Source organism: Dromaius novaehollandiae, chromosome 7 (genome assembly GCF_036370855.1).
Source record: "Dromaius novaehollandiae isolate bDroNov1 chromosome 7, bDroNov1.hap1, whole genome shotgun sequence".
Lineage (NCBI taxonomy): Eukaryota > Metazoa > Chordata > Aves > Casuariiformes > Dromaiidae > Dromaius > Dromaius novaehollandiae.
The window spans coordinates 36,926,234-36,937,106 of NC_088104.1; the positions used below are offsets into that span (position 1 = coordinate 36,926,234).

At 38.2% G+C, this 10,873-nt stretch overlaps 1 protein-coding gene across 3 annotated transcripts in view; it reads right to left on the minus strand.

Annotated features, from left to right (window-relative positions):
- Positions 1-6: 6 nt before the first annotated feature.
- Positions 7-10,873, minus strand: part of TRAK2 (trafficking kinesin protein 2) — a 35,300-nt gene continuing 24,433 nt past the window's right edge. For 2 of the 3 annotated variants that reach the window (XM_026107633.2, XM_026107478.2), the window contains 8 exons: positions 10,781-10,855; positions 9,978-10,115; positions 8,896-8,975; positions 8,044-8,247; positions 7,606-7,904; positions 6,981-7,259; positions 5,666-5,765; positions 7-4,245 (listed from right to left, as the gene is read on the minus strand). In XM_026107633.2, the coding sequence (XP_025963418.1) occupies positions 3,567-4,245; positions 5,666-5,765; positions 6,981-7,259; positions 7,606-7,904; positions 8,044-8,247; positions 8,896-8,975; positions 9,978-10,115; positions 10,781-10,855 (1,854 nt within the window). In that variant the 3' untranslated portion in view covers positions 7-3,566. The remainder of the gene's footprint in view (positions 4,246-5,665; positions 5,766-6,980; positions 7,260-7,605; positions 7,905-8,043; positions 8,248-8,895; positions 8,976-9,977; positions 10,116-10,780; positions 10,856-10,873) is intronic. The other variant, XM_026107561.2, reaches the window with a different exon arrangement.

A 10,873-nucleotide genomic window follows, 5' to 3' on the forward strand; every position in this document is an offset into this window, starting at 1 on the left:
CCAATATAATGAAAAAGGGCATGTTATACATGTTTATTATCAAGTTTACATTCCACCATGAAACAACAGTAGGTGCAAAAAGCAGATGAAAAAAATACCAAGTTCCCAGACCATTTAAATATTGTGTGTTATCCCCTTGTGCAACAGCCAAATGAGGCTCAAATCCAATTTTCTTCTTCCTTTTCTTCTGCTTTTTGATTACAGTAGACTCTCCACTTTATTGACCATGGGTATTTTGAGCATGCAGTATCACCGAATTTATCAAAGTCAGTGAAACTATAGCTTTCTAGTTCTGTAGGCATAAAGTTAAATTTGTACTTAGTTTAAGCCATCTTAGAATCTGAATAAAGATAAGTACTACAAGTATTTCTTTCTCAGTCTATTGAAACTTTTGCATGCATGAATAATTCCTTTCTTTGTTTCATCTGGTTTTTTTGGTTCTGTCCCAAACCTGCAAGATAACAGAAACTTTTCCAAACACAGCTCTCCCTTACTTCTAGTTCTCCTTCCCCCTCAACCAAGTCACACTGATCTGCATCAAGAGATCTTGTGCAGGATCTCCGCTATCTTAGTCAGGCAAGTTCATTTCTTCTGTGGTGGGAGGCAACAGAAGCCAAATCGGTTCCTATAATGATGACAGCTTTTAATATGCTATCAGAAACACGTAAGTCATTCAAAAAAGTTTGTCTTCTAGGTTTTGGCACGAAACAGTAAACTTGGAAGAAGCAGTAGTTTACCCTGTCACTGCAAGTTAGGCACATGTATACACAATGGACATGACTGTCCAAAGGTATAAATGCATGACAGTTCCAACAGCACTGCACTGCAGCATCAGCCAACTGCACAAACACACAAGCACAATGGTACAAAAATTATTTCCTCTTCTTCCTGCCTTGTCTAAAGTATCTGATTATACATCATCCTACAAGAAGCTTTCCCACATATCCATAATATAGACTGAAGTGAACCAGATTATATTGTTAGGTTATGGAATATGGAAGTGTCCCAAAGACAAACATGCATTTCATTTATGTGCTTTTAGATGAATTTTAGCAGAAGCCTGGTCTGCCACAGGAATTCTGATTTAGTTGGTTTGTTGCTTCTGCTGCTAACACACAATGATCCAATGGCTGGAGGTATTTAATGAAGTTGGTTAGGAACACAGTGAAATACCTTTGAAAGTTTAACTGTAACTACATGGTTCCTATAATAACTGCATATAAAATGGACATATGTTTGACACATTATACACTTCTCTGTCTAATCTTATGTTCACTCATACCTGTTGTTTCCCTGGGAGCTGCAAATACACAGCAAACATACCAGTCTTTTAGTTCACTGGAGAACAAAATAACCCCCCCCCCCTTCGTTCTTATTCTTACTTAGCTAAGTAAGATCCTGTGCACAGCTAAGGAAGTACAAACATAAATACTTACAAGAAGAAATTAAACAGTTTTCATTTAAAACAAAATTAACCCGTATATAGTATTTTAAATAAAATTCACCTTTTATAAGTGTAAGATTTTGCTTAGAGAGCGAAAGGCAACTCCAGGAGTTCCTGAATATTTCTGTGCGCTGCTGACAGACAAGCTTCTGCTGAGAATCCTTGTGCAAGTTTGAAGTGGTTACTCCCTTTTCTTTTAGAAAAGACTACTATATCACAAAGAGTCACCATAAGATCTACAGGGCTGTAAAAGTAGAAAGGCCACATTATAAGTAACCTATAAGCTGTTTTATGAAACTATCTTTCCCCACCCTACTCCACACAACCCTGCAGCAACAAGGGCCCTGATCATGATGGATGTGCCTCCTGCCAGGTTCAAATCAATGAATTCATACTGATGCTTCACCCCATGATCCCAGAAAGATACCAGCTATGTTCCATATGTTCCATACATTGTAACAAGCAGGGTAAACTTTGACTGTTTTAGCTAGTTGTATGGAAGTGGACCTTAAAAATTACTTCAGAACATTGAAAAGTACAGTCCAAAATTATATGAAGAGTAAAAACCTGTTTCTATTCTGGTCATTAGCAAAGACCCATTCCTCTTACGAATTTCAGGCAGATGTATTTTCTTCTGTAAGTTATACTACAAATTATGATATATTGTTGATTATTTAATTATGGCTAGAATCTTGGACAGGATGAATTTTTTTTTCCTGAATCCAAAAGGCAGCCTGGGTTGTAATATTCTGTAAGTTACCACTCAGACAAATCAGATTTCTCCAACAGATTTGGGCATTTTTTTTGAGGCAGAAAGTCTCCCTCAGTTTTGTTCAGAAGCAGATTCAGAATCACTCTCCATCAACAAAACCCAAGATTCCAACACAGACAAAACCGATTTATATCCATTGAAGTGCTACAAAGAACACTAGCTTTCATTTTCCTTGTTGTTTCAGAACGTGGAGCGCTAAATTTTGCTCTAACCACAGATCTAAAACAATTTCCACAGATTTTCTTAATGAAATCTTTTAAACAGAATCCTGCCTGAAATCAGAAATATCTGAATGAAATGCATGAAGTTCACTACAGAGCTGTCAAATGTATAGACTGCCGACCTGTCGAGAGAACATTTTGATCTCAGAACTTCCAACACTTGTCTTTAAGTAAATGCTCTCTGCTTAGGTCAAATAAAAAGAAACCCTGAATCAAGCACCTAGGTTTTATTTCCCTTTGCAACACTGACACGTGCCTGAGATTTTTTTCGTATGTGCAAAACTACCCTCATTAAAAAAGATGCACAGCACACTTTGGAAAGTTACCTTAGCATGAAATAAAACATTTTTACATTTTTTGTACCTAATACATACTTTCCTGCTTTTTAATTCTTATTCATTGCACCTCCCTCTGTGTGTTTCAGAACCTCTGGAAAGAAATTAACTTCTGTTAATACTTCACTAGCACAATTGCACTCTTTCAAAATACAAACCCTGACCACCAATTTCTGTGTTCATAAATAGAAGTACTATTTCCTTACAGAGAATGAAAGGTTCTCTCCTCTGCTTCTCGAAATGGAGAGGAGTTCAAAACAGGGCTTCAGTGCAGCCTCTGAACTGGAAAATACAAGAATCAAAAGAATCCAGCTTTCTGTATTTGTTTGCCAGAAAGAGAAACTTGAACCAATGGTGCTAGTCAGACTGATTGTTATTTTAATATTATACTTAAATGGTATGGTCTGACTGCTAACATCTAGTAAAACACTATGATCATATGGTGGAAAAATAGAACAGCATCTGCAGGACAGTTACAGTTTAAAAGATTAAAATACTGAATATGAGAATATCTACTATGGTCTTTTATTTTTGCTTAAGCTAAGACAGATCCTGAAAAGGGCCTCAAAACTAAGCTTTGGTTTCTTCTTTCCTTTCTTATGTTCCACAGAACCCTCTTTCCTCAAACCCAAGCGATGTTCTTTTCTCCTTGATTCCAACACGTCTCTCACACATCTTTTAACATGCACATGCCTTCTCCACCTCTTCTGTAACACATCTAACCATGCCTGTGCTAAACGTTTATCTCTCGTTTATTATTTACCATGCTACAAATCAGCTGTTTTTCAAACCAGTCAGTTCTCCTTTAGGATATCCATTTTTGATGACTGTGTGCAAACTGGAGCTCCCAGTGCCCCAATCATGACTGGAAGGCTCTGGTTTCTTCTCAGTCCTGCCATTAAGTTGCTACCTGCATTTAAAAATACTGCTGAGTCCTGTCTCTGCAGGCCAACCTCTGGCCCCTGATTTTTCCTTTGGTCCTGTGCCTCAGGGGGCTTGACCACCCTGGCAATACCCAGCCTCTTCAGCCTGTCCACCAGGTTCATCTTCAGTTGGCCTACGTCTGGAGCGTTACGGGAGGGCTTTAGGCCATACATTTCTTGCAAGAATGTTTCCGCTGGTCGCGAAGCCAGGAAGTTTTCTGAGAGATGCGCTCGAGGCTCGAATGGTGGAGGGGAAGGACAAGGTGAACGTGAGGGAGAATTTGGTGGAGTAGAAGGAATGGAAACATTTCGAGGGGGATGTAGCAAAGGCAGTTTTTCTAAGATGGGGCTATCATAAACTTTGGCAGAGATGCCTCGTTCTTGCAAAAGTTTGGCCAGACTGCTGGTGCTGCTGAAAGTAGTAGTTGAATCTCTTCTGTTGGTGAGGAATTCTCCAATACTAAGCCTGTAAGACATGGCTGGAGTGCTCACCACTGCATTTCCAGTGCTGCTAGCACTATTTCCAAGTGAAAATGGAGCACACATGGAGCTGAAACAAAATAAAAACATGACAAAGATGATACATGCATTAAACATCTTTATACCTACTCTGCTCTGTATTTACCTTTTAGTATGTGGAAGACTTGACAGAAAGTAAGCTATTGGTATTAACTTTGATAGTTTCAGCTTTAATAGATTCAGAATTACTGCTCTGCAAAATATTTAGAAGATACTACGTTGACAGAGAAGTTCTGTCATTATTCTAATAGACAGAACAGTAAGTACTGAAAATTTTATCTTTTGTAAACAATTTTATCTTTTGTATACAATTTTTAGTATATGGTCATGGAAGAGAAAAAAAAAATCCACATTTTAAAATTCTATTAAAACACTTCCTGGAATAATCTTGCCATATAATCGAGTTCATTGTTGTGTTATGCCTTCTATTTAGCTTCAAAAAGTAAGTTCTGTTCTAAGATTAAACAAAAGAGACTAAAACTTTCCAAGACCAGCTGTCACTCAGGAGCTTTAAATTGCATGTTTCATAAAACAATTATAAGGCATGTAAGATGATAAAATATGAGAAAAAAGAACTTACTCTGTTGAAGACAACATTAGTTAGTGAAGGTTTGCTAAATTTCCAGACAACTGAAACCTGAATTCCTAAAACTACCTATGATACAACCCTGACAGGCTGCTTCTCATCAGCTGCAGAATATCACACTAATACCAGTCTTTATTTCCCAGGCACAAACCCTGTAATCTCTTCTGCTCCAACACTACCTCAGATGATGCTTCCCAAAACAATGATTATAATTATTCTCTTTTCTGAAAAGACATTCTGGATGGATACTGGATGTCAGACACACTTAAATTCCTCTACTAAAGGTGCTCTAACAGCGAAACCCTCCCACAAGAAAACAAACATTCAAACAAGAAAATTAAAGCAGGTTAACAATTCTAAACCAAACAACTGATCCACTTAAACAGGTATTCTCCTTTAAAGAAGACACAGCCAACCAAGCCAGAATGTAATGACAGCTAACTGTAAAGAAAAACCTCTATAATAAAGATTTTTCTAAAAAATCTTACAGAATCTGAAATATAAACTATGATCACCTGTACTGTATTAAATTGAATATCTACACAAATGGCCAATAATAACTTAGTTTTTTAAAAAATATGACCGAATAGGTATCAATTGCTTCTTATAACAGATATATGATAAAAGAAATTTTCTATTTAAGAGTGTAAATTTACTTTCTTCTAAATTACCCTGACCTGTTTCCTACTCTCACTGTGGGAAATTTTAACTATCCCCTTTATAATTACAACCATTTGTGTCAGTAGTATCCTACATGTTGCCCAGTTGACTCACTATTTTTTTAAAGCAGGTCCATATGTTAAAAGCCAGAAAGCAACTGTCTAATGCTGTGCAGCAGCTCCTAGAACATCAGGATTTGTCGTACCTGGGAGTAACTTGGGTGACATCAGATGGATGAAGGATCCTACAGGTAGTGAAGGTAAATGTGGAATTTGTGGAAGACAGACATTTCCCTGGATTTGAGGCTGCAATGTGGAACATTTACATTCAGTGAGGGTAAAAATAAAGACAGAAAAGGACTAATCAAAGCAAAGCTTAAGACAATATTATTACTACCGCTACATATATTTTTAATAAAGAACAAAGGCAGTGAAAACAGCATTGTCTCAAGGGTAAGTACTTTCCATTGAAAAAATATATTGTCTTCAGTTCATTTTAAAATCCTTTTAGTTACTTCCTTTATATTTTTTCCATAAAAGATAAGGTGAAACTACTTTGCTCAAACGTTAATAATCTCAAAAACAGCAGAAGCCAACTAGCACTGCAAGAAACACTAACACCCAAACTGAATCTAAAACCAAGGATCATTCTGCATGGATGCAGGCTGCTAGCATTTACAAACTGCTTTGTGAAGAGAACTGAAAGCAATCGCGCCTCCTGTACTAAGTTGTATTTGAGGTAGCTCTTCCAATTGCGCTTTGGAACTCTGCAGAAAACTAAGTTCTTGGAGGTAGATTCTTAAATCGAAATAAAGTCTAATGAAAGGTAGAGTCCTGAAAAGAAGCTTGAGTTCGAGATCCCAAACTGCAGTCACAGAGAGCTCAGCATATAAACAGTGAAGGAGTCCTTGCAACAAGAAAAACAAAGTAGAAATGTTTTTCCCTTTCTGCGACCTCAACCTTACCTCTGGATTTGTATTTTGAAACACAAATAAGATCGATGTTCGCAACACAGCATATTCCCCTAAGAAGTTTAATACAAAATTCATTTCTTCCTGTCTTAGGCTAGCAATTCTCATCTTCTACCAGGGCACTGTTTTCCACGGAATACAAATTTAACATTTTTTACTAACAAAAATAGCACACTTTTTAAATGAAACTGAAAAAGCCAGTCATCTTCAATTGTTTTAATTTGACAACTGCTTAGCATATAGTAAATAATTCAGATTTTGATCTTATCCCAGATAAGTTTTCCAGCAATCTATGTTCTACCTAACTGCAAACAGGCTTGGAAAACAAGCATCACCTTCTGAAATCACCAACATTACATTTGGTAGAACCCAGATTATATTGGCAATGTCTCCCCACCAAATTCACCTGGTTTAATGCTACTTAATTTTAAAGGCTTAAAACTTGGGGGAGTGGAGGGTGGGGGCCAAAACCAACAAAAACATCAAGAATGGATTAAAACCTCAACAATCAGCATGCAAAAAGAGGAAGAACACTAACCGTGCTTCTTACCAGTGAGTGGTACAGTTGCTGAAGTAATAGGTGGCAGGAAAATCCCTGCCACTGGCTTTGCCACTGGACATTTCCTTTTCTCCAGGAAGGAAGGTTGCACTTGAAATGTTATACCTCCTTCCCCTTCTTCCTCATCATCCTCCTCCAAGTCAGAGATGTGGTACACAGTATCATCAGACAGAGGGGTAAAACCTTTTGTAACAACACCTGGTCTTGGGTCAAGAATGGTGCCTAGGTTTGGTCGAGCAAGCTGCTGCCAGTGAGAAAGGGTCTGAGATCCTGGTGTGGCAAAAGAGAAGTGTCTCAGAAAGCCATTACCTACTATTATACAGAGTTACAAAAGCACATGGTCAGAACAACTTCAGCCAGCTGGTGCTGGCTGTGGTACATGTAGTGTACTTTGATGGCAATGCCAAGAAAAACAAAAAGCCTAACTCTTAGCGCCATATAGGAAAACCAAATACAAAGTGATACTGATGAGCTAATTGATTCCTAGCCTACAGAATATTCCTTTTTCCTCTTATTGCATATTGTACCTATCTATACACACAGCAACAATGATTTACCCGACAAATTAATCTAAAATCCTCTTCTGCTGAAGAAGGAAGGAAGATCATCCGCTTACCTTCAATGGGCTTGACAATCTGTAATTTTTCTGGTAGGAGGACACGGAAGTTACTAGAGCTGGCAGAAAGATCTGTGAATTCTGAGTTGGTACCCAGAGAGAAACAGCTTTCTGTTGGTGTACTACAGCCACTAGCCTCTTCTTTCTGCTCAGCCAGCAAATGCATCTTTCGCTCCCACTCCTCCTCAAAGAACTGCTTCTCGCTCAGGTAGTTCTGACGACGGAGGGACAGCCTGTGCAGAGCTGTGGCTAAGTCATTGTCTCCAGGGTCTCCTGGCTGGCCTGGCTTATGAGTGTCCCTGGGATAAAAGAAATTAAATAATAGTAGATATTAAGACCACTAAAGTAAATATTTCTCCCACACACAGCAGAGATCCAGTCTGGATTTAGTTTTGAATCAGTTAATTTAGAAAAACAATAACAGGCTGTGTTTCCAACCTCAGATTCTTCTCAGAGCTACTCCTCTGGGTCATCTGTATGTGGCTCTTCGACTGGTGTAATCCAGACTGAAAGGGCTTTGCCGTCATAACGACACTTGACCGATTAGATCCAGGGATTGGCAGTGGGGCAGGAAAGGAAGAAGACCGACCACGAGTGACATTAGCAACCTTGACAGTGTCAAATACTCGTTTCTGTTGACCCCTAGAGGCAAACAAATAAAACAAACAAACATGTTTTTCAGAAGCATTTTGGAAAGGATATAATAAAGAAAAAGCTTTGAGCAACAGACTTCCCAAAGGCTGCAGAGACATGACTAAGAAGATTTAAGCCCAGAACAGGATTGCCTAAGACACTCATGTTGTAAGGAATATTGTTCTAACAAAATATCAGAATTACCACTCACTTTGACTTTAAAGAACAAAATACTCCACTAATAACCACTGGAGAACTTTCAAGAGCGTCTATTTAACCCTTGCTCAGAATTAAGGGCTTCAGGAATAGGCCTTCAGGGCTTTGGAAACTGCTACCAGTCTTTCAGCCTAATTTCATTTGCCAGAGAATTTTTCTACGAGGATTAAAAGGGACGAAACTCATGCTGTGCACTGGAGAAGCCGCATCAGAAATCTGACAAAGTCAAAAAGGAAATAAAATCCTTCTAGCAAATTCCCAACTTTCTCATAGAATTAAATAAGAACGGTAGGTTTCAATGTTGAGGAAACTATGAAATTCAATAAAGCTTTTTTAGAACATTCAGGTTTATAGATTTCCGGAAATCAGTTTCACCTCATTCAATATAGGCATATGGAAAAACGTCAAAATAGCATATACAGATGAAGCTGATAAACATACTTTTGCTTAGAGGGAAGAGGTTCTTCACCCTGACTCAATTCCTTCCGCATTGTCCCTTCAATTTCTGCTGCAAGGGAATCCTAAAGAAAAACACAAACCAAAATAATTGATGAATTAGATTCAAGTGCTCTTCCTAACAACTTTAGCAGAAAACATTTCTTAAAAAAAAAAAAAAAGAAATCAAAAATCTGCACTCATCTCCCCTGTATCAGTAGCTTTCAGCACAGTGTGTTATGCATAAAGCTCTGGGTCTCTGAAGGGGGAAGGGAGGGACTTTCCACCCTAACAACACCGATGTATAACTAGTTTGGGTTCAGTTTACATCAGTAACAACTGCACTTCTGGGGGATTCTTTGTTGCTTTTTTAAGTTAAGCTACAATTGCAAGGGCACTTCCTCCACAGCCAAAATATATGTACATGGTTGATAACGTATAGAACAACCACCCGAAACGTGACAAATTCCCAGGACAGCCCAGAAACTTGTGAGAGTACAGTAATTAGAACAGACCTGACACCAAGAAGAGGAGGAAAATAAAAGTTTCAAAAACCTCTTCCACTGGTTTAGTCATCTCTGGCAATTCAACTGAAGTTATGCATTTCTGATGATGCTTGAAATTTATTTCACAACAAGATAAGGAGATAAGGACATAAAACTACATCACAAACCACATAATAAATCCTCTTGGAACTCTTGAAAAAATACGTTGTTTTGTTTCTTAAAGAAATACTGTCAAGGTATAAAATTCACATCAACATTGAATGATATACTAGCACAACTGAGCATTTGCTATGGAACATGCCAATTTCCATATTTGACAGAACAGTCATATAAAATGGAAAAAGAGTTCTAATACCACAATAATAACTAATATGGCAAGTGAACAACTATTTTCCTAAAGCATAAAATTTTCAGAAGTGAATACTTTAAAGAACTGAAAGACTGTAACATCAGCCCCTTTGTCTACTGCACAATAATAGTTCTCTCTGCAGCTCCAGTAACAGCTGTTTTATTCTCATAGTTCTATGCTAATAGGGACCATCTTTACCAGCAGGTATATACCAAGCTAGTGGTATTTATTACCCCAGGAAATGCTCCACATGCCTGGGGGCGGCAGAGAACAGCAGCAGAGCTGGCTCTGCTGCGCAGCAACTTCACTTCTTCTTGTGATTCATGCAACATCCCCAGGCACTCTGCGTTCCGATCTTGCAGCTCATGTAGCTGAAAGAGGAAAGAGGACATCAGTGCTGCCAATAAGCTTCAACAGAAGCAAGTAAAAAACAGAATGAAACTCAGTTTACTCCTACAAAGCCTTCTACAGAAGAGACTGATTCAACACTACCGTATTTCTCCACACACACAGCACGTGCCAGCATCTGGAAATGGAAGCAGTAATAGACGGTGCTCAGCATGGCAGCCACACTGATTCTAGTGGTAAGGCATGAAGTGCGAAGTAAAACTCAAAAGAAGAAAAGGTAAGATAGAATCCAAAGGAAAATGCATCAAAAAATACTGTAAATATAGTAACTACAGATGCAAAAGAGGCATAAAGGAGGACTTCAAGATCTAGTGAGCTACAGTATTGTTGATACAATCAGTAACAGTCACATTAAAGCACTCTTTTCTCCTAACGACTGAGAACAGTAAAATCTACCTACTTGCACACCTTCCTTGCCTTTCAGACTCACGTGAACTACAAAAATATTTGTAGTTGAGTTATCTAAGAAATTCTTCTTTTTCTCCAACCATTTGGCTAGAAGCACATTGAAAAATGAATCAAAAAAAAACCAAACCCACAAACAAAACACCAACCAAACCCACTTTCTGTTCTCTTTCAGTTTTTTCTCATGTTCTATTCCAAACATACATATAGAAGCCTTAAGTACCTCTGCTGTCAGTTGTCTCTGAGCATCTTTGGAAGCTTGTAGGTGGAGTTTCAGCTCCTCCTTTTCAATCACATGCTGAAAGCACAAAAAGAT